Raw genomic sequence first — 23,762 nt, forward strand, 5'->3', positions numbered from 1 at the left:
TTTGCATATTTTTGTACAACTCAATGTTTAAATGTAGAAAAGCATAAATTACATATTAAATTTCAAATAAAATTATTATTTAAATTTGACAATATAAATGCACTCTGTGCAATCAAGTTTCTGTGGTTATGGGCTAATTTATTCTTTAAAGTGAGATATGTATTATGTAGCTATTAGTCAACTATTTCACGCTCCTCATAAACTATGTTTTATCGCATCACAGACCCAATGAGCAAATAAAATATGTCTTCTGTAATATAATGAGAAATTAAAACTAGCTTCATAATGAAGATGTAATATTCACAGCTTCACTGAAAACCTTTCCAATACATAATTGTTTTCTGGTACATATTGAGGGTGAATGATAGCATTTTCTTCCTTAAAAATATAATATAATTGTGCAGTATCACAACACATACCTATATCTATATTTTAAGTTTTATATTTATAGCAATTTTTTCAATAAGCCCTTCAAAGATACTATTTCTAATAGGTACTTATCTTTTCATAAGTTTATTTTATGTGAGGTGATATAAGATTTATTTAACATTTTACAATTTATTATTTCTTTTAAATTTTTATGCCTAACATTTTCAGTGAGAGTTTTTTTTCTCTGTCATGAATATGTGTCTCATACATTTTCATATTTCTCATATTTACATTTTATTGATAATACTAAATGCCAAATGCATATTTATTTAGATTTGATTCCTCTTTGAGATAATCTGGGTGTGTGCCTGAAATATTTACATGCCCACATAGCATCATGTTTTCAAATTTATTCTGTAAAAGGTTTATCTGTGCAAAATTTCAGTAAAAATGTAGACATTTTCCAAGAATTAAATTTCTCCTTTGAGTATTTGTTTAATAGTAGAAATAAACTTGGCAATTTATCATATCATAGTAATATTTTATCTCTCTTCAATTTCATGTCATTTCCATTATGGATGTTTCAAAAATTTTTGGAACTCAAGATTCTTAACTCTGGGGTTAGGCTTCTTTGTTTAATGAATAGGCATACGGTACATGTATAGAAATTCAAAATGGAAATATTCTGTGAAAATGCTCAAACATCTTTATCTTGAAAACCATCTACAAAAAGTGTACAATTTGTCTCATTATTTTTTTCTATGAAGATTTTGAAATAGACAAACTGTTGCAGAACACATGTTAATCATGGCTGTGCATTTCCCACCAACTGAATTGTGGGCCTTCAAAATTATGAACATTCATTGTACCTCTATGAACTGCAAATGAAATATGGCATAATTAATAGCATTTGAAACATGTTATAAAAATAAATATTTTTTTGTGTTGTCAGAAAAATATGAAATTTCATGTAAAATTATACAGACCTCTGGGCTGAAAACTATGGTTGACAACATTTTGATAGGCCTTCCAACATTTCCTAACCATAAAGCATGCTAATTAAAAGAAATTTTCCATGTTCTCATTCCTGAATTCATATTATGCCATGTTTGTGTGTGCTGAGGGTTTGTGTATTTTCCAAAAAATCTTTAACACACTTTAATACCTTCATGATGTCTTTATTTTTCTATTTTAACCCATTGATTTACTTAAATGGCTGTGAAGTGTCATTGTAAATAAGTCATTGGTTTGGTGGCTGTGAGGCATTTTGTGAATAGATAACCTATAGAGTGAGTTCACCTTTAAACAGTGAAATTAGTGTATCTTGAAATGCTTAAAAACTTTTCACAGCTGGCGTACCCTCACCAATATTTATACATAGAATGATTTTTTACAGTTTTTTTAAGTACCTTAGTAGTTGCTTTAATGATGACATTATGATAAGAAACATGGTTTTAGGCCATTCTTGATGGTCATTATAACTTCACAAGACTGTTTATCAACTATTTTAATTCTACTACATAGGGATATTAATTTAGGAACTCTGAGCTAGACTTTTTTGTTAGTCAAAAATCTTACTCTTCTTATCGTTTAAAAGTTTTGTTAAATAGGGGCTCTAATTACTTTCAGGTCATGCATTTCCTGAAATGATATTGTTATAAGTGATTTTCATGGGATCTAACAAATTTATATACTCTCAAGTAATGCATAATGAAGGATGCACACTTCTGGTTTACATTGTTAAAGTTAAAAAGCACTACTGCAAATGCTTAACTCAGTGAATAGTATCTAGTTTTTAAGTATTAAAGCTCATCATGTAAAAAGTCATGAAAAAATCTTGGGAGTGGACTTATTACATATTGTTAGAGAATTTAACGTACATTTTGGATCATCGTAGAGTAAAATCAATACCAACCTCTGGGTGGGTTGTGATTTTTTTAGAGTAAATTAAAAATTATTGTTATGAAGTCATTGTGGGTATGGATAAGTTGAGCAGATATTTGTAAACTGAATTCAAAAGTGAGCTCAAATGTGCAATTCATTAAAGTTCACATTTTTGAAATGTCAAAATAAGTCATTTTATGGAAATTTTTTCAAAAAGTAGTTTCTGGAGTTAATATTTAACTTTCAGAAGCTGTTGCCTCTCAAAGGTAGTACTCATCAGTATTGTGGTTAGGGAAACTTAGCCACCTTTAAAAGCCTCTTGGCTATGCAGTGAGAATGATTCCACAGCGCACAATTTTAAATCAGCAGCTTCATGCATTTTGTGAAAACTGCTACCTTTTCCGATGAGTGAGAGAAAAATTTACCCAATTATCAGCTACCACATGAAATTTTTGACTTCACTCGTGCTTGAAATCCACTATCTAAAAGTAAAAAAAAAATCCAATTTCAAAAGTCAAAACATGAAAAGACTATGGGTTTGTTCAGAAAATAGTGCACTCACACCTTGCTCTGCATTTTCATTCTCTTTCACAACATCATTTTCAACAACATTCAAATATTTAATCCCATAGGTCGCGTGCTCACTTAAAGGTGTCAGGTTTGAATCCTATTTAGGGCATGATAAATATATACATGCATCAAAGTGTTATTATAATATTAAATGTGTGCGGTTGGAAACATTAGGAATCCATTTATGGGCGTAATTAAAAGAAAGTTTTAAGGTTGTATGTAAGTACTTGCATTAGATTAGAAGAAGATAAGATGAAATTTGGGTTTGCTCCATAAATTCGAAATGTTATTGATTCAATTCAATGGCACCTTAAATTTGTGAACTTGTGTACTCTTTTGGCAAAGTTAACATATTCTGGTGAAAAAATAACTTATCATGACTAACCTTTTATGTTGGTTGTTTAGTGATGGTACTTGAATTACATCTTAGGGTATTGAAAAGTACTTGAAAAAACAGACATGTGTTAGTCATCCATGAAAATGAATAATGGCTGATATGGGAAATTTCAGCGGCAGAAGTAATTTTTTAAAAATGTTGGAACGAAGAGTAATTTTTTAATTGTAAGTACCTCCTTAAGGTTTTGTAGGCATTCAAGGTGGGATTCAAACCTTTACCCTTTGGCTAAGACAGGAAGCATGCTACATTTTGGGGCTGTCTCACTCCACAATTTTCTCCGACACATTTTGATCCAGAATAATCTTAGAAGAAGTAGGATTGTTTTAAGTTATCTTAGGCCTGCTATTTCTAGTATTGTTTTGGTGTCTATTTTTACTTCCTCAAATATATAATGGCAGGTGATGTTGGCTAGAATGGACTCATTTTATAAGTTAGTGACTTTGAAATATTTTCTCTGATTAAATTGTTTTATTTTTCATTATGCTTACCAATAAGACTGATATTTTACTAACCAATATCATAAGCATAATGTGTTGTTTGCGCAAGTTTTCAAAGTTGAAAAATAATTGTACAAAATCGTAATTTCTAAAGGGTTATTATCCATGTATGCTGGAGCTCTGTTAAATTATATTGTTCAAATTCATTTTCATTGTAAATGGTGGTGTGCAGCCATATATAGGTTTTGGTGTCACATAATTAATTGGTCATGATTAAGTGGTCATAATTGAGGTCACATAATTAAAACTCATGTTCCCTGATTATCATGAAGGATTTGTCAGAATGGACTGTCCAGAGATTTTGTACAATCAGAATACCAGATGAACTTGGGTATAAATATGCTCTCAGGCTGTGAGAAGTAACATGCAACATTTATAGGGTAGTTATATTTGAAAATTCTCTTTGATCACAAAATCCATTATCTGAGAAACATTCTGGTAAGATGATATTAAATTAAAAAGAGCGAAAGCTCATATCTGGAATTGTTACATGTGAACACTAGCTTCTTTAGGCACCAAGACATGTCTCCCATCACAAGATTTCTTTTTCTAGGTGCTGCATATTATTTAATTTTCTTCTTTTTATTGTGTTTGGTAATCCTCCCTTGTAAATCACATTATTGATTTTTTGTTGTAATTGAAATATTTCAAGTTCATATTTGATTAATTAACTACATGCTGGAGAAAAAAAACCACAACTGCCAGGCGGCTAAAAAATAGAAAAGTGTGCAGTGAGTACTTTTGCATTAGCTAGTCATTCTGGTCACCGCTACAATTTTGAGATAATTTGATACAGCGCTTGACAGTTTTCTTATTTTTTTAGACATTTCAGATATCTTCAGTGCTCATTTGAATTAATCATTCATCAGTGGCCATCCAATCTTCAAATTTGAATTAGTAGGAAGTTCAGATCACTTAGAATAGAAATTTATTCCTTATTTGCATGAGTGAATTTGAAAGAATCATTTGTCTGACTAGTTAACAGTCCATGAATTCAATTAACCAGTTTTACCACCAATTTTTCATTAGAAACATTTTTCTTTTGTTCAAGGTAGTGCTCTCTTTTTAAAACTCCTTTACAATGAAGTTTGGCATGATTGAATAGCTTGTTTATGGACCTGACCACAAATTGGGACATACATGATTTTTGCTCAAGTTAAGCCATTCATGAGCTCATATTTCAGACTCTTTATGTCTATTGATCTTTATGTCCAGTTTCTCAGTATCAATTTCTCAGTATCTTGCTGCTAATGATTAGATTCTTTATTTGGCTGTTACAGCTCATTTTGTTTTCTTTTAGATATATTTGTGAGCCATTCAGAAAATTTAGAGGATTATAAACACAGCCTTTAGGTGATGAATGTTAATAATATTTTGGTTCTAAAACTGTGGGAATCAGATTTTGTGGCCATTTTTATTGATTTTCATTTAATGTTTTCATGTATGGATGCATGTTATCTTTACATGTATACTTTTTAATGTAGGCAACATTGCAATAAACTGACTTATAGAACATTTCAGGAAACTTTTCCCTTTCCTACTAATTAAATTGGCTAAATTTTATTTTCACTGCTACATTGATATGAGTGATTATAAATGAAAAATCCCCAATTGACTTTCTGTTAAGAAAATTAGAGTTTTAAATGCACAATGTGTACTTAAAGTTTTTGTATAATATTACTATTTTTTTATAAATACCAATGAATAGAAGTGATGATTGAGTGCATAAAATTTGAATTTTTTTTTCATTTTGGCTGAAAAATAAATACTTAACGTTGATCTCACTTTAGAATGATGGCAATTGATTTCCAATCTTTAAAAGTAATTATTTTAGGTGACAAATTTGAATTTTTTTGCCAAGTACTATACCTTTATCTACGGATAAGATAAAATGAAAGTTAATCATCTTCATTTATTTGCTAACAGATCAGTAATAATAATGAAATTTCATGCTGAAGATCTTTTTATATTTTTAAATTAATTTCTGTCACTGTACCTAATAAAATGTAAATCCCTCTGGATGAGAAGCATTGTTGGGGTTGATCTTTTTTTATGTGATATTTGTCATTTCATGAAATCAGTATTTTACTCTGTTGCTCCCGTGAAATACTTTCCTTTCCCTTTGTTTATGTAAATTGACCAATTTTCTGCACAAATGTGTGATGTTAAATATTAATTATTAACAGGTTTTTTTAAAGGTGCTATGAGGAGTTTTGTTCGTGTTTATCATTTTGAGTATATTTCCAGTGCTAATATATCATGGTAATAATTTGGTTCTTTTTTGCAAAATGTGTAACTTTTGTAATGACTTGAAATCAAGTCAAATTGCGGTTTATCATAGTGAATTATCATTTAATTGAAAAACTATGGTTTTACTTTGTCGAGGCATTGAAATGTTAGGAAAAGTGATCTGAAAGATGAATGTGATAGAGAATCGGATGTTTATAAATTAATTTATGGCAGAATTTTTGTACACCAAAGTTTGTTTCTGCACTTTTTTGGGCAATTTATATGTTTGCTAAACTTAATTATGTATAAGTGAGGCAATGATGGATGCAAATTGTATTTTTATTCATTATCAGTATTTCACATTTTATTTGCTCTGCCAATGTTCCTAGAAATATTTTTTTAGTGATGAAACATCATAGTCTATGTATGTGGTTTCAAATGCTGTTTCCTTATGCTTGGCTTGATGTGCATAGCAATTTAATCTTGTTGTTCATCATGTATTGCTCATGGAATAAAATTTTATTCATATTCAAAGCCTTTATCTTTCACAACCACAATATATACTAGTAAACATAGGTTTCATGAAGGTAATTCCTAAGTAAGTTCCTATCTGACCAGAAGCCATCAGAAATAAATAAACCATTCTTTGGCAGCTTCCTATGTGTTAATTAAGCACCTTAAGCTGTATTAAGAAATCATTATGAAAGTAATTTTGCATTATAAATCATTGAAAACTTTAGGAAATGTCCTCAAAGTGTAATTTTGGCTACCATTTTATAAGTTCTCATGGGAAAGTTCTGGAAATTATATGATTGTGCTTATATGTATGTAGATATTTTCAGATTTGTGTAAAACATTCTACATAGCTTGGCCTTCAAGCTAATGTGCTAAAATAGGTCTTCTCTTGAATTCACTGAATCTAGAGCAGTATCTCACTTGGCATCTTGATAACCTTTCAACAGTTTCCTGTTCCTAAAGGTGATTAAACCATAAAACGTTATCAACGTGAAGGTTGATTTGGTGAGTGTCGCTAGAGTTCACCCAATAATAAGCCCATGTATGTGAAAAACGCACCTGAGGGTAGTAAGGGGAGCCATATCCTTCCCTTGTACCACCTATGGTTTCCCAGGAAGTTCTGGTACCCAAAAAAATTGCAGCTAGAGACAAGCTGGGAGTGACCAGAGAGGCATGCTCAGAAATCCAATAACAGGCCCAACAGTCAATAGTGCTCTACCAGTGGACCACCATATCCCTCTAAAGTGATTAAGAAAAGAAAATTGATGGAGAATAGTTGATGAAGGTCGATGGGGAGAATAACTACTAACTCATCAAAATGAGGCCCATCTAAATTTCCTTTTGCACAACTTTACTGGACAAAATAGAATCGATTACAGAAATCAATCGGCGAATATCAAATCTACTAGGTATCTCTAAATAATTACTAGGCACTGCATATCTGCTTGTTGGTATGTCATGACATATCACACATTTCCACCAAAGTTTTATATACTCTAAATGCATTAAATTTGGTGTGAAGTGTTGTAATCTATAACGAAACAATTGAAATAGTTTGTATCCTAGCAAGATGAATTCCAATCATATCTTTTAACTTCAACTGCATTCCACTGAATTCAGTACTTTCCTGTTAATTCTTTGGAGCTATGTTGAAAAAAGCTTTAATGAGCATTTGAAAGATAAACAAAGGTAAAATGAATAAACAGACAAATATTTATCAATTAAATGATTTTTGCTGAATAGATAGAGAGGTCTTTATTTGGGGAAAATTGAGACCAAATGGCCCTTTTTCCATTTAACCCATCGTTGTATACATACTATATTAGGCATAAAATTTATAACTACATGCATACATACACATAAATACATATAGACAGACAAACATTCATTATGCACAGATTTGCACATTGAAAAATATATACATCCATATATACTCGTACGAGGGTGATTCAAAAAGTAAGTAAGTTCTCCTATTTTTTTCATGAAAAATCAAATTTATTCTCAACTTTGCGTACATCGTAGGAAAGGCTGAGCATTTAGCTATTTTTCTACATAGTTGCCTTGACGATCAATCATGTTTTGCATCCTTGTAAGCAGCTCTTTAATACCGGCGTCGTACCTTTCTCCTGCTGCATTGCAAAGCCAACTGACGACTGCCAACTTTTCCAAATTTGTGACGGGAGCTCTTTAGATATTTGGAAGACATCTGATTTTGAAATTTATGATGACTTGCTTAGTTTTGTTACAAAGTTTTTCATAGATATTGAATAAATTTTCGTTTTTATGTTTTTTAAATAGGCTGTAGGCTGCATCACGCATACGCATCAAAGGCTTTTATTTCATCTGTTATCCATGGGGAGTGTGGTTTTGACAGTCGGATTTTTCTAAATGGTGGATGTTTATTCATCTTTGGCAGCAAGTGGTAAACGCTTCCTGGTAGCTGTGAGTGACTCAGTAATGAGAAATCCACTTGCTTTTAGGTTTCTTTTTGCCCTCCAAACTTGATCTATGTCTTGATATGAAATAAACTTGAATATGATGGGTCAAGGTTGTATGCTCAATTCCTTAAATGGACCTATTCTGTGGCCTTGATCAAGGAACATGGGGTTCACGCTTGCATTTAATTTGGTAATGAAGAAATCTGCAGCTACACGGATGCAATTTTCACTTTTTCCTTCTGATCCCATGCAGAAGAAGACGATTTCTTCTCTAGTACTGTTCAAGATCATTGAGGTAGTAATCGAACTTTGAGATGCTCTCTTCAATATCCTTATACCTTTCAGAAAGAAGCTGTGTTGCATTTAGGAATTTGATAAAATTTTCTTCAAGCGATGTAATTTTCAACTTCTTTTCTTCAGAGCCATCCTTCTTTGCAGTTTCTAGCTCTTCTTGGAAACTCGCCATGGCTTTATTTATTGGTTCCAACATTGGCTTAAACTCAGCGCGGTCATAGGAATGATCGTTGTTTTGTCCATGTTGACCCAAGGTGGCACAATACAGCAGCACGTATTGCCTGGGAGTGAAAGTGGAATGGAGCGATCGCTAAGTAACCTTCCACGAGCATTCAAGAAAGAATGCTCAAGTGGATTGAACTAATTTTAACATTGATTCAACTGAAAGTGAATCAATGTTAAAATGCCCACTTAAACTTCCTTTTACATAATTTAACTAGACATAATTACTAGAACCGATTACTGAAATCAAGTACTGAACAAAACAAGTGAAATAGTTGATAGAAATGCAAGTAAAACATGGTCGAAGGTACTCCAAAAATTCACCACTATGCATATTTTAAAATTTAATTCTAATTGCCAAGTGTTGCACCGGCATTATATAATAAAAGGTCATCTTATAAAGCTGCTGTGTCCTCAGGATTATGGATAACATGGTAAACTACTGCGCTGTTGGCAAATAACTCATCTTGCTAGTGACTAAGGAGTCAATGTCATTTAACGTAAAGTAGGAATAAAAGAGGTCCAATAATACTTTCCTGAGGAACACTGAAGTAACTTCTCCTTCAATGAGCTAATTCCATCTATGACTACTCTTTCCACCTGATCATTCATCAAGTCTTTGATCCAACCCAAAATAGTTTTATCTATGATATATGCTCCTTGCTTTGTGAGTAATTTTAGATAATATCAATTTTGTAAATTAATTTTCCCCATCGGGCCTTCAAATAATCCACCGGCAAAAATCCTATTATCCTCCATAAAGTTGGCCAGTACAGCAACCTGCTTTTTCGCCATCTACCTAATTTTCTTCTTATCATGAAGTCTCTTGCATTAGCAAGAGAGAGATTGGAAAATCTCGGCAAATATTGCTTTGGTTATTTTTATGAATACATTCTTTGAAGTGAAAATATCCATTAGTAAAATTAAATCACTATACTTTTGCCTGACGCATCGAGAAAAATGAAATGCTTGGCACTTTTTCGTTTGCTGCCTTACTTACTAACAAGTAATTTCTATAATTTCCTGTGAAGTCAGTGGTTACTTATCAGATACATAAAATAAACACCAGGCAAATGCACAAATAACATTACGTCTTGGCCGTCTTTTCATTTACTGTCAGCATGTAGTACTTGCAACGTCGCATGCATTACAAAAATGTAAACTCGAGGCGCGAAACATAATCCGCGCTTACTGCTACCCCGTTTCGTGCCTCCCCATTGGTTTAAAGAAAACTTTTTTCTACAGTAGACCAGAACATGGCAAGATATTCAATTCATATTAACTTGACCTTTCTCTTAAGCGCCTGTGCTATCAATAATGGCATCGGTCGTCATCCTGGTATCGATGGTAATTTTACTGAATAACTTTCGATGCCGATTGATAGATAATTCTCTTGTCACCTCGGATATGACATTCCGCATATTTAGAGAAAGTTGTTTTACATCTATTTTGTTCTTCACTTGTTATTTTGTGCTACGAAAGGAGAGATATGAAATGCGGTTCTTAACCACAGTTGATCGTACGCCCTCCAAGTGTCGGTTGAAGTGGATCCAGGCTCTAGCTCTATGTGACATATTGCAGTCAACTGCCATTCATGGTGGTGGGAACTAGCTAATTAGTTACTCTGAAAAACTAAATTGAAAGCGATCTGAAAATGTTGGTGTATGAAATGTTGTAAAAGTTGTCAAGTAAGCCACATTATTTAAATATTATAAGTTACAAGTCAGAATTACAAACTTAGTGAAGTAATTTCAGTTTCTATACTTGAAAACGAAATGAATGTAGGTAAGTCAGGACAACCAAGGGCACTGTAGTCTAAGACTTTTTTAAAGAAAAAACCTTGAATTATTCACCTATAACCTTCCCGTTTACTATCAATTGAAGCTATGATTAAAGCTGTTCTGATAATCCCTGTTAATGATAAGTTGTTGTTTTTGAGTATCCTTAACACTTGTGTGAGGCAAACTCTGTTTCTATGCACCCTTCAAGTTTTATTTTTAATAAGGATAGGAAATACATTTTGACTAAAGTAAGATTGAGATGATTAGGATGTACTGTACGAATCTCTAAGTAGACCTACAATTGATTTATTGTAGAGATACTGTGAAGCCCTTCTAATTTTTGCCTGGAAAAGTTCTCAAATCTTATGAAAACATGTACACTTCATTCAAACTGGTGCAATTTCTGAAGATCAACCATTTTCAATTGTGATTAATCTTCTGTTTTGAATGAAAATTGAGGATAATTACTTTCAGGTTTCTGTAATAGTTAAGGAGAGTAGCTATAATAAGACATGCAACAATCAGCATTTAGGAGGGATGGGCACTGAAATTTAATTGATTTTGTGCCAAAAGAAATCCATCACGGGGAAGTGATGTCTGATGTTACAAGCAAATTGAATGAGGAAACACCTGAGTGTAGAATCGATAATGGAGAAAGGTATGAGCATTTGGAGGAAGTGCATTCCAGTGACCATGAAGAAAGCATTGATATAGAAGAGGTAAATGTGCAAGCAATTGATTAAATAAAATGAAATGTCAAATGGTCTTTATGGTAAATTTTAATATCTTGTCTCTGTAGATGGATATGAGCAGGATAAAAAGAGAACCTTCTGACTTTGATCAAACAAATTGGTCTGAAGAATTGTGTATGGGAAATGAATCTAGGGCAACGAATCAAAAACAAAGAGAGTCAAGCACGGTAAAGGGCATTTCTCACTTAATTTAAAGCTATGTATTTGTTCTTTCAAAAAAATATTTCTTAAAATGGCAGGAATGCTGAGAGTGAGATTATTGGGATGTACTATTACAATCTCTAAGCAGACCTCATTAATTTATGTTAGGGATACTGTGAAGTGAAGCTAATTTTTGCCTGGAAAAGTACTCAAATCTAATGAAATACGTAAATGTACACTATTCAAACTAAGGTGCTATTAAAGTAGACCAACCTAATCAAGTTTTAATTAGTCTTCTGGTTTGATTGCCATTTGAAGTTGAATACTTTCAGGCTTCTGTAAACATTGAAGAGAGTAGCTATGACAAGTCATGCAACCATCAGCATCTGAAAGGGATGGACATATGCATTTTATCAGATTTTGTGCCAGAAGAAGTCCATCATGGGGACATGATGTCTGATGTCATAAGTAAATTGAAGACTGAGGTTCAAGACCTTGAAGAAACTCCTGAATGTAGAATCAATAATGGAGATAGGTTTGAGCATTTGGAGAAAGTGCATTCCAGTGACCATGAAGAAAGCATTGACATAGAAGAGGTAAATGTGTAAGCAATTGATTAAATAGAATGTAATTTCAAATGGTCTCTAATGGTTAATTTTAATATCTTGTCTCTGTAGATGGATATGAGCAGGATAAAAAGAGAACCTTCTGACTTTGATCACGCAAATCGGTCTGAAGAATTGTGTCTGGGAAATGAATCCAGGGCAACGAATCAAAAACAGAGAGAGTCAAGCGTGGTAAAGGGCATTTCTCACTTAATTTAAGGCTATGTATTTGCTCCTTCTAAAAATGTTCCTTGAAATAGCAAGTTTATTCGGCATGTAAATTAGTCTTTCCCTTTCAAGTCAATAAATCTTTTTTAACTCAAAAGTCATTAACCAGGTGCCCATTTGAAACTGCGCCTACATTGCAATCTTTGCTCCTGGTATATTACCTTCCACTTGGGCTGGACCCCAAAATATAGTAATTTTACACGATTTGACATATGTATTTATTTACCAAAAATTGTTGTGGAAACATGTTAAGATAAAATGCAACAAACATTCTATGTGCATTGTTAATAACTGGTTATCCCCATCAAATTTATATGGAAGTGTTGTAATGGAAATCGAATTTGTTTTATCAGCATTGATGTCCACTAAAATTTGATCTGTTGTAAGTACTAAACGTATTCTGCTGACTGGTGTGGGTGGATGCCATTGGTGTTCATTGCTCATGCCAATCAGTTTAGGCAGGGGTCATGGGTGATTTCCACATTTTTCAGGCTGCGTCCGCGTATGTCGTTTAAATGCATAACAGTTTCGCCAGCTATCCTGCTGGCGTCCTCAGGTCAAGGATGAAAAGAAGCTTGTTGTCCCGTCTTATATAGGGAAAATCCGGCGCCAATACCGGGATTTTCCCTATATAAGACGGGACAACAAGCTTCTTTTCATCCTTGACCTGAGGACGCCAGCAGGATAGATGGCGAAACTGTTATGCATTTAAACGACATACGTGGACGCAGCCCGAAAAATGTGGAAATCACCTACTCATCGCCGCGGAAACCTGCGAACGAACAGGGGTCATGGGTTTTACAAACTTTCCAAAAAATTTTCAGATTTCATTCCATTTCAAGAAATCAAGCCATTGAAAATCTATGAGCATAGAAGTTAATCCTATGGCTTTTATGAATAAAAATATTTTGAAAGCAAAATCCAATATGGCTTTAAGTCTATGAACTGGATGAAGAAATGTGAACACTTGATTAAATTTTAAATAGCCCTCGATTAAAATTTTATTAAAATAATACATTTTTTAATTACTTTAATTGAAAATTGGAGCTAGAAGTTGAAATTTGGTGATCAACATAACAGTTTCAGTACATGCTAATATAATAATAATATGAATGCTATCTAGAGTAGTGTTTTGCTCTAATATTTGACTGCTGATAGGTTTGATAATATAACTGTGTTTTTGATGCATAAATCATTTGCAGGTGGCCTCTTCTAGCATGCTCAAGAATGAAATGCGTTATAAAGATTGCAGTAATGCTTTAGTTAGGAATGGGGAAGACCTTTCTTCAACTGACGTAGAAGAAAGGAGCCATAATTCCAGTGGTCGTGGGCAACATGTTTCAGAAGGTGAGAACTCCCAGCAGTTGAGTGTAGACCAGTCGGCTCGGTAGAGGGGTCCCCCACCACTCCGGCACTCTTTAGTTCATTCGCCTCCAGGAATGCGTTGAGACAGGAGGTGAATTTTTGTGACGTGTGATTGCTTGTGGTGTCGTTGCACCAGCATGGAGCGCACCATCGAGCTACGCTACACTGTGAAGTTTTGCGTTTAACTCAGGAAATCCGTGTTGGAGACCCTTGAACTCATTAAACAGGCTTATGGGGATGATGCCTTAAGCCACACAAGAGTTTTTGAGTGGCACAAAATGTTTAAGGAAGGCAAGGAGCTCGTCGAAGACGAGCACCGCGTCGGACAACCAACGACCACTCAAACCGATGCTCAGGTGGCCAAAGTGAAAAACGTTTTGGACTCGGACAGGCGTTTAACCATCGCCCTTATCAGTGAGGAGACAGGCCTTTCAGTCGGAACCGTCCACATCATTGTAACAGAGGATCTTGCGATGAGGAAAGTGTGCGTGAAGCTGGTGCTGAAAGTCTTCAGCGATGAACAAAAACTGTCGCGGATGGAAATTTTGCAAGAAATTTTGGACTGTGTCCAGGAAGAGGAAGATTTTCTCAAGAACGTTATTACCTCAAAGGATAGCTCAAAAGGAGCTCGAAGGATATCGGTTCGACCCTATCAAGGCGGTACAAGTGGCAATGACAAAGGCTCTCAACAGTATTCCAGAAAGATTTCAAGCGGGCATTTGACGAGTGGCAGATGTGCTGGACTACAGGTGTATCGATGCAGGAGGAATGTATTTTGAAGATTATTAAGTAATTTTAATGATAACTGCAATAAATTTTCATTTTTGGAACCAGTCCCGATACTTATTGTACAGGCCCTGTAGATGCCTAAGTTCCATACCCGCAGACTTAACTACCGACGGGGTAATATGTCGTTTAAAAAAAAATTTTTAATAAGACACATTAGTACAATTTAAAAATTAACTGGAAACTGTGTAATATGAAGAGGTGCTCTGTCTATGTTTTCAAGCAACGCTCCCCTGCTGTACGCTCACTGTTTCTTTTCTGCCATTTTTCAACTTACAGAAAAACAGTAGAAATGTGGAAAAAAAGTTTTTAAATGCACATATCCTTGTTGCCCTTGTAAAAAGTATATTTTGCCCTTTTCCACAAAGTATGATGAACTTACTGTTGCTGTTTATCATATCTAAAGGAAATTAGAATTAACCGGGCTGAAAAATACTCTGGCTCCTCTCTGGCTCCTGATTTTGAATAGAAAAGCTTCTTTTGATTTTTCACTGGATAAAATTAAGATGCACTGAATATATTTTGATCTGATATCATTGCTGTATACACCTACCTAGTGCAATGGTACATTGTATTTAATGAAATACCCACCTTACGTACATTAGTGAGTGCCTGATTATTGCCATTTGATGTTTTTTTAAAGAGAAATGTGAAGGAAGGATTTACCAGTTATTCAAAAAATTGTTTAAAATGCATTTCAAAGATATAATTGATGAATAGGGCGAGTGTCAATGGATTTAAAATCTCATTATTGTCTTAAAATTAATCATTTCCTGTGATAATATGGGACCTTAGTGCTGAACTCTTTGGTATTAAGAGTAAACTAAGTAGTGTCAGTTACCCAGTACTAGACATCCTGAAAATCAGAACATATTACTTACTCTTGCCATGCTTGGGGAGGCCCTAATCCTAGTTTTTCTAGTTACCCCGTCACACTTCATTTTCTTTCTTTTCTTAACACCTTTGACACATCCTGATAATCTTCTCTTGTATATTATTCTAATAACCTAATTATCATGTTCTCTATATGCTTCCAAAATTATTGCTGTTTATTCCAGCAGAGGAACAGATTTAAGAACAGCATGATCAATTCGTGCAGTTTCCTGGAAGTGGATGCACACTCTGATCACAATTTAGTACTCATGAAGTGTAGCATCCAATTCAAAAAGGTAAGGCATGGGCGGCGGGTTTGGAAATGGAATTTAGAAGCATTAACTGGATTGACAAGGAAGGAGTATCAGCAGATTGTAGAGAAAATCTTAAGTGAGGGAAAAGAACCAATTTAGGAACAGCATGATCAATTTGTACAGTTTCCTAGAAGCATCAATGAGATAGGAATCTGGCCGGAAGACTTTGTGAGATCAGTGTTAGTTTCTATTCCAAAAAAGGTAAAGGCTACATCATGTGAGGACCAAAGAACAATAAGTTTGATTACCCATGCAGCTTAAGTAGTTCTGAGGATAATTAATGAAAGGATGGAGGGCAGGGCAAATGATAACTTGGGGGATGATCAGTTGGGTTTTAGGAAGGGGAGAGGCACATGAGATGCCATTGCGGTAATGAGATTATTAATCAAGAGGAATATAGAATACAATCAGGATATATTTGTCTGTTTCATAGATTTTGAAATGGCTTTTGATAGAGTGACTTGGAAAAAACTATACGAAGTATATTGCAGGAAATAAGAATAGATTGGAGGGAGAGGAGGCTAATTGGCAACCTGTACATGTCTCAGACTGCTCAGGTGCAAGTGGGGGACAGAGTCTGGATGGGCAGTATTAGGAAGAGGAGTAAGGCAGGGTTGTCCATTATCACTTGTGCTGTTTAATGCATATGTGGAGGAAAGTGGATAATTTAAGTGCCTGGAACAGAGATTAAGGAAGGTATCTCCTGGTATTTATCAATTTAGCCCTGAGATAAGCTGAACATGCAGGATACATTTTGAGTGACTAAGTAAATATTCGGGACATAAGGAGAATTATTGCGCTAGGCAAAGAGGCTTTTACAAGGAGGAGGAAGTTGATGACAAGGACGTGGAGTAAGGATATTAAGAAAAGACTCGTAAAAACTTTGATATGGAGTGTAGCTATACACATTGTGGAAACGTGGTCATTGAAGCAGGAGGATGGATGTAGATTGGAGGCTTTTGAAATGTGGGTGTGGAGAAGAATGGAGAAGGTGAAATGGACAGAGAAGAAAACAAATGAGGAAGTACTTGGTATGGTGTGCGAAGAGAGGGGTTGGTTGGGAGAAATCCTGTGGAGGCAGGAAAAGTGGATGAAGGGGGTATTGACCGGCAGTGGGATGTTGAAGACTAATAGAGGGGAGAATGTTAGGCAAATGAGGAAAGGGAAGGAAGAGGATAGGGATGTTGGATGGGATGAAGGGAGGAAGGAAGTACTCAGAGATGAAGAGGCACCTGATGTAGAGTAGGATGCTGGATTTTGTGTTTTATTAGGAGTCACAAAATATTTATTTAGGAGCTGTGTCCATCCAAAAACCTACCTTAATGGGTGGATAGCCTAATAATAATAAGTAAATATTCGTCAATGAAGAACAAAGGCTAAGCAGGCAGCTGAGTCAGCAAAAAATGCTTCTGTTCTGTCTTTTAGTGGGCAGTAGCACCTCTTTGCTAAAACATCATGTGGCAGTTAATCATTTGTTGAAGGCTATGATATTTCATCACTTGGACTCTTGGATTTAAGTTAAGTTTCCTGCATTGATTTAAAAATTTTAAAAAATTTGTTGGAAAAATGGCTGTGGTAATTAATGAAATAATAATATTCCCATATCAGGTCCTATTATCTGGGAAAATGCAGTGAAGGTGGCAAAAGGATTACATTATGAGAAGAACTTCAAGACATCAATTTGTTGGCTGGAGAAATTCAAAGCACATCTTAAAAATAAGATTAAAAGCAGTTTGTCGAGACTCAGATGATATTTACGATACAGCTCTTTCAGAATTGTTAGGCAAACTCCAGAAAATGTAATAAAAGCTTGTTTACATAGCTGTGATAAAACTTTTCTCCCTCTCAAAGCTTCATGATGCAAAACTGCATGTTTGTAAAGATTTGTGTTATTGGTGGTGAAATGCAAACCTGGGGTTATTCACTAAACCCTGATAATGGTTGTTCCTCAAAACATCACAGCCTCAGCCAGTTTCATCAAGTTTCAGCCAGATCAGTGTATTAATTTGTGTCTAGCATTTGTTTGAACTGAGAAAGTTGAGTAATTAAAAAAATGGATGTATGATAATTTTGTGTGTTGATCATGTATTATTTTTTGATAGGTTTGTAAGTGGTTTCAAAATTTTATGAAGTGGGCATTGAATGATGCGTAGCATTGTGATGAGGTAACTACTCAAGAAATTGTTGATAACATCTGTGATATGGTGATGAATTTTAGAAGCATGAAGGTTGTGAGAGGTTATTAATGCTGTAGACATTTTGATTGAGTGGGTACATAATAAAGTATGGACACTGTGGAATGTAATGCAGTTATATAGTATCTGTAAAAAAAATTTTTATTCAAGTTGATATTACAAAAATTAAAAATTTTTTTATGTAGTCTCCTTTGGCATCTATACATTTTTGCCAGAAACTCTGCCATGCACTATATACATCTTGGAAGGTGCCAAATTCTCTAGAGTATAAATTGTGGGGAGAGTATATGTAAATAAAAAATTGCTTACATTATGTACGGCTCCATCCTTTCCCCTATCATTCCCTATCACATCTCTTATAGTGAACTCCAGTAAATAGCAGGGCCCTCTGTATGAGATGTGATGATTAAGTATGCCATTTGACTCTGTAATTTGAATCAATCCATCAAATATTTTTATTTTTTCCACTAGTAGTCATTGCGAAAGAATGTGTTTTTATGCAGAATAGCAGCTTTGAGTGTACTTGTCATTATTTTCTATCTTCAAAATGATGGTTTGAGCCGTTGAAGTGGATAACATACGAGGGTCATCCGGAAAGTAGTACCCGTTCGTGAAATAAAGACACAAAAGTAAATATTAACAAACATAAAAAATTTTATTTGAAAGAGGATACTTTAAACTACTTCTCAACATAATCTCCAAGCAAATTAAGGCATTTGTCATAACGTGTGACAAGTTTCTGTATTCCTGCTGCATAGTCCTTCGCCGCCAGCTCATTGAGATACGCGAGGGACCCATCTTGCACAAATTTTTGCATAATGCAGATGGTGTTTAACAATTTCATGAACAATTGTTCGAGAAACATTGGGAAAATGCTCACAGATGTCATCAATTGTGACGCGCCGATCGTTCCTCACGAATTCGTCAACTGAGCTCACCAGTTGGTCTGTAATGACAGACGGTCTCTCCGAACGCTCATCGTCGTGTGTGTTCCCCCTCCCCATGTTGAAGTTGCGACACCACCGCCGAACAGACGACTCGTCCATTACATTGTCTCCATACACCTCCTTTAATTGGCGATGAATATCACATGGGCGAACGTTTCTTGCATTGAGGAATTTAATCACTGCCCTCACTTCACAACTGGCGGCGTTCTCAATTTTTTTAAACATTGTAAACAATCACAGAAACAACACAGGCAATGCTAGCGTCACGCAACTTGGCTCAGAGAAGGCAGACAAGCCACTGAAGCTATCTGACCTCGTCCAGCGGCTACTCGCGTCGTCAGCACTTCATGCGGCACGAACGGGTACTACTTTCCGGATGACCCTCGTATATATATAAGAGGGCTGTTCAGTAAAGAGTGACCATAAAAATTTTTTTTGCTCGATTATAAAAATTCTACATGCATCAGAAGTGGCCATTTCACGTTGAAACATATTAAGTTTAGCTACTTCCATGTCTGATAATAAAATATGTTTTCCATTTTGTTGTTTCTACAAATTGGACAACCATGCTCCATGTCCAAGTTTTATCATGCCTTTTTCTTGACGTCATTACTCAATGTTTCTGTCATCACATCCTTCCTTTTGGTGAAAGTTTCTTTGCCTATCGCGATGCTTCTTCTGATGTCCCTATTACTTCGACCGACCTGATCAAAACACTGCCAAAATGGGTAAACTGTTCCACCTGGTCAAGTTTTTTTCCTACTATTTTAACATTTAATTTAGCCTAATTCCTTCATAAAAAAGTCATAGCTGGTGTTTTTCTTACATTGTTTTGCATCCCATACCTATCACCTTGATTTTTATGTGAATTCAAAAATTACTCTAACCTCATGATTGACAGGCTTAATAAACCTTGGTCATCTGCAAACCTGACTGACTTGATCAATTCATCACTGATTTCATTCATATCTCCAGTTCTTCTTATTCCTCTTTTACCAATTTGTCTACATGGGGAAGGCTATTTATATTAATAAGTCAAAAATATCTGTCACAAATCTCTGTTGTCCATGAAAATGCATAATACTGTCTTTGAAGAAGAGGCTCTGGTTAATACTTCCCAGCAACAGAAACTAGAAAATTTTTACCTCCAGCTTTTAGGGGAGCCCCTAGCTATTCATAGAGTCTCTGTTTCCTTGGATTGATCCCTTTTGGCTCTTCAATTCTAAGTTCAGGTTGTTGCACTTTCCCCTTTGCCAACCTCTGCTCTAAGAGATCTCATTCTAGTGATTCCATTCTCTTCTCTTGCTCTCTCAAGAGACTCAACGTGGATATATATTTTAGTATATTTGGCATACTCTGTCTGATGTGGCTACAGCTAATTGAATCCATAAAAGTGAAATATTTTTTTAGTTTCTCTTCAGTTAATGACAGGAGTTTCATGGATGTTTACCAAATGTATAATGAAGAAATGGTGATGCATTCCTGGAGACTTACAGAACTATGATGAAGGAGCTTATTTACCCAATGTCATAATTAGAATACACATATCTGAGGAACAAACTACCCATATATAATGAGGAAGTTTGAACAGTTCAAGGTAGTGAATAGATTGTAGTTGGCTGTTAGGTTCTGTAAAAGTCACTGTAGTTGTTCTAGACAGAATCATAAGATTTCTATCCATCTATAGATTTCCATAGTGATTATTATTGTGTGCACTTCCCCAGGCAGTGCATAATTCATATAATCAGCAGTAGTTTTCACCCAATTAAAATTTTGGAGATTTTATCAATAATTTTGTGTATTAACATCAGTTTTTAAAATTCATTATAGATCTACATCACCCCAAGGAATCAGCAGTTGGATATCCTGAAAGTAGCATCCTTGGAGACAGTGAGAGTGCCACGACAATAAGAAGTTTGAGAAGTCATGAGAAGGACAGAAATTCAACTAACAATGTAGTGCAGTGTAGTGAGCCCTATCCTGTTGTGGATTCTTCTTTGAAAGATTGTTATAAAATGCAGAAAAATCAGGTTGTTGTTGTTAAGAAGGAAGAATCTGTCATCTCATCAGAGATACATTCCTCTAAGGATGTTGAGATGTTGCTAAAAGGAAATCGAACTCTAGGAAATTCACCCCTTCATATAATGGTCACCAAAGATCTGAAATCTTGGAATCATGCAAGGCTGAGACCAAGAAAGGATGTCAAGAAATCTTGCATGAGTCCACCATCTAGTGATGAAGGAAGTGATGAAGTGTTTTCTTGTCACATTTGTGGGAACATTTTTTACCACAAAAGTAGTCTAAAGTCTCATTTGATGAGCCACAATTCAGTGTCACTGTTTGAGTGTGAGGCCTGTGGGAATAAGTTCAATAGTAAACACTTGCTAAGCAAACATGCATGCAACCTTCAGCTGGAGCTGAGAGGTGTGGGGCCCAGTGTACAGCTCCACGCTAGGACTTCCTCGGATTCATCCTCCAGTCCCAAAATTTGCAATTCCAAAAAGCCATTTGAGTGTGGGGTATGTGGGAGAGGATTTCATAAATGCGAAAACCTTGAGGAGCACATTCATACTCACACTGGCTCCAGAGAGTATGAATCCACCTCCTTCGATAGGGAATGCAACAGCAAGAGCAGTGTCTTGACTCACCGTGCCACTGTTCGCCGTGAATCTCCCGTGATGTGCAAATGTGGGGTGTGTGGCAAGAAATTCGCCCGCTCTTACTTCAAGAGGCACCAAAGGAGCCATCTGAATGTACAGAGATATACATGTAATGAGTGTGGGAACAGCTTTATACAAAAGTGTCACCTGAAGGTTCACATGAGGGTTCACACAGGTGACCGTCCTTTCAAATGCACTTTTTGTTCAAAGGATTTTGCCCAGAGTGGCAATCTGAGGGAGCACCTGAGAGTTCATACTGGCGACCGGCCTTATAAGTGTCCAGTTTGTTCAAAGGATTTTGCTCATAGTAGCAATCTGAAGGGGCATCAAAGAGTACATACTGGCATAAAACCTTACTCTTGTCCTAAGTGTGGTCAGTGCTTCTCTCACAATCAGTCATTTAAGAGGCACTTGCTAAGCCACACGGAATGTGGCATATCGGTTCAAGGTGTTTTGTCAAAGGTTTGCCATTAGGCAAGTATGAAGAGGCATTCTGGGATTAACCAAGGGAGTTGTTCCAAATGAAAATAAGACTAATAATGATTGATGTCAAAGAATGGACCAATGTAATGGCCTAGGCCTAGTTTGTGTTGAAACATTATTATATAATGCTAGTGGATCATTACATCATCATTTCTACTGGATGAAATAATTTTAAATAAATAATTCCAAAACATAAAAGGAAAATCGACAAGGAAGTGCTGGGTGTTGTAGGGGAGGAGAGAGTATTGTTGAGAGATATTCAAATGAGGCTGGAAAGATGGATGTAGAGCGTTTTGATTGGCAATGGGATGTTGAAGACTGTGATGAAGGGGAGAACGTTAAACAAACAAGGAAGGGGATGGAATAGGGTAGATGGAGTGAAGGGAGGAAGGAAGTATATGGAATTGAAGGACTTATTATACTGTTGGATGTCAGGTTGTGTTTTGTTGGGAGAGAGGCAAGGGAATTATCATTATATGATTAAGTAGCCATGTCCATCCACCAAACCTACCTTAATTGGTAGAATATCAAGAGAGAATAACTTCAAAGTCAGACACCTTGTGTGCTGAATCAGGGTGCCAAGGTTGAAGTGTGAGCACAATGTTTGACTTTGAGTGTACATACATCAGTTTTGAGGCTGCAGTATTTGGCTGGATTTTTGTCTTGGTGTTTTAGGTAAGGTTATCATTTTGTCTGACTCTCCTAGTAGGCATATAAGATATAGTATTAGTATAAGATAAGCATTCTTGCATGTGAAGAAAGAAGAAATTTCAGGGGAGGAACATAGCATCACCTGCGTTTGATGTTTTCTGAAAGACAATATGGTGACTGATAATGTAAAAGATCCCATATTTTTGTTTCATATCTCTCTTTACGTTGTGTGCATCAAATGAGTTACCATATAATCATGCTAAAGCTTACAAAGAAGTTCCTATTTATTTTCATTCATCAAGGTGTACACATTATTGTACAAAGAAGTTCTTTTTTATTGTCATTCATAAAGTTATACACGTTATTGTGAAATATAAAGGTATATTTACAAAGCATATTTGATACAATGCCATATAAAACCGCACTGCACTCCCTAGACATTATGCTCATGTCTCAGTTATCAATATTTCATTCGTAATTATTCCCTCTAAAGTTCATAATTCTTGGGTTATCTCCTCCTACTCCTAATTAAGTCATCAATTCCCTTCTGATTCGTATTTACTGGAGGAAACAACACCAAAAATAACTCCTAAACATATGTCCTCAATGTCAACACTTACTGTGGTGCATCAGTGTGTCAATGTTTCCCCTTAAGTGTGAGCTGTAACTGTTTGATTTTGAGGGTATATGAGTTATAAAACGGTTATATTTGGCATTCCCAGCAAGTATTATTTAAGATAAAGATTCTGGCATAAGATATATTTCCTGTATGTATCATTGGTGTGCATGATCTATAATCTGTGTGTGTAAGTAAAAGGAATTTCAGGGTTAGAGCCATTCTAATGATCCTTTGAATTAAATTTTTTTATATGGCCACAAAGTGACTGTTAATGTAAAATATTTATGCATCTGTCACTGAGCCACTTGCATAATTGGTATGAGACACATTATCCTTGTATATTTGTTTTTGTTTGAATTTATTTATTTGGTCTTATAATGAAGAACCATACATACAGTGTGTTCCTTCTAAAAAGTTCCTTTTTCTTCTCGTTTATGAAGGTATTCA

At 35.2% G+C, this 23,762-nt stretch overlaps 1 protein-coding gene across 3 annotated transcripts; it reads left to right on the forward strand.

Annotated features, from left to right (window-relative positions):
• The first annotated feature begins 10,448 nt into the window (after positions 1 to 10,448).
• On the forward strand, positions 10,449 to 23,762 carry LOC139692843 (zinc finger protein interacting with ribonucleoprotein K-like). Of its 3 annotated transcripts, none has more exons than XM_071591148.1 (7): positions 10,449 to 10,603; positions 11,171 to 11,415; positions 11,496 to 11,615; positions 11,922 to 12,185; positions 12,267 to 12,386; positions 13,625 to 13,769; positions 20,733 to 23,761. In XM_071591148.1, exons 2-7 carry the CDS (start codon positions 11,290 to 11,292, stop codon positions 22,034 to 22,036), a joined length of 2,079 nt encoding a protein of 692 aa, XP_071447249.1. In that variant the 5' UTR covers positions 10,449 to 10,603; positions 11,171 to 11,289; the 3' UTR covers positions 22,037 to 23,761. The 3 variants fall into 3 exon arrangements, with proteins under 3 accessions (XP_071447249.1, XP_071447250.1, XP_071447252.1); XM_071591151.1 differs by lacking the exon at positions 10,449 to 10,603 and having other exon boundaries at positions 11,236 to 11,270; positions 11,337 to 11,415; XM_071591149.1 differs by lacking the exon at positions 11,496 to 11,615 and having other exon boundaries at positions 20,733 to 23,762.

This window comes from Hetaerina americana, unplaced genomic scaffold, assembly GCF_022747635.1.
Source record: "Hetaerina americana unplaced genomic scaffold, ioHetAmer1.1.p SCAF_42, whole genome shotgun sequence".
Lineage (NCBI taxonomy): Eukaryota > Metazoa > Arthropoda > Insecta > Odonata > Calopterygidae > Hetaerina > Hetaerina americana.

What these genes read in the sequence shown, in the direction of transcription:
- LOC139692843 (XM_071591148.1), top strand. Translation starts at nt 11,290, where the DNA reads ATGTCTGATGTTACAAGCAAATTGAATGAGGAAACACCTGAGTGTAGA. An exon ending in AAAGCATTGATATAGAAGAG is followed by an intron (nt 11,416 to 11,495) that starts GTAAATGTGCAA and finishes TTGTCTCTGTAG; the next exon opens with ATGGATATGAGCAGGATAAA. An exon ending in AACAAAGAGAGTCAAGCACG is followed by an intron (nt 11,616 to 11,921) that starts GTAAAGGGCATT and finishes GAATACTTTCAG; the next exon opens with GCTTCTGTAAACATTGAAGA.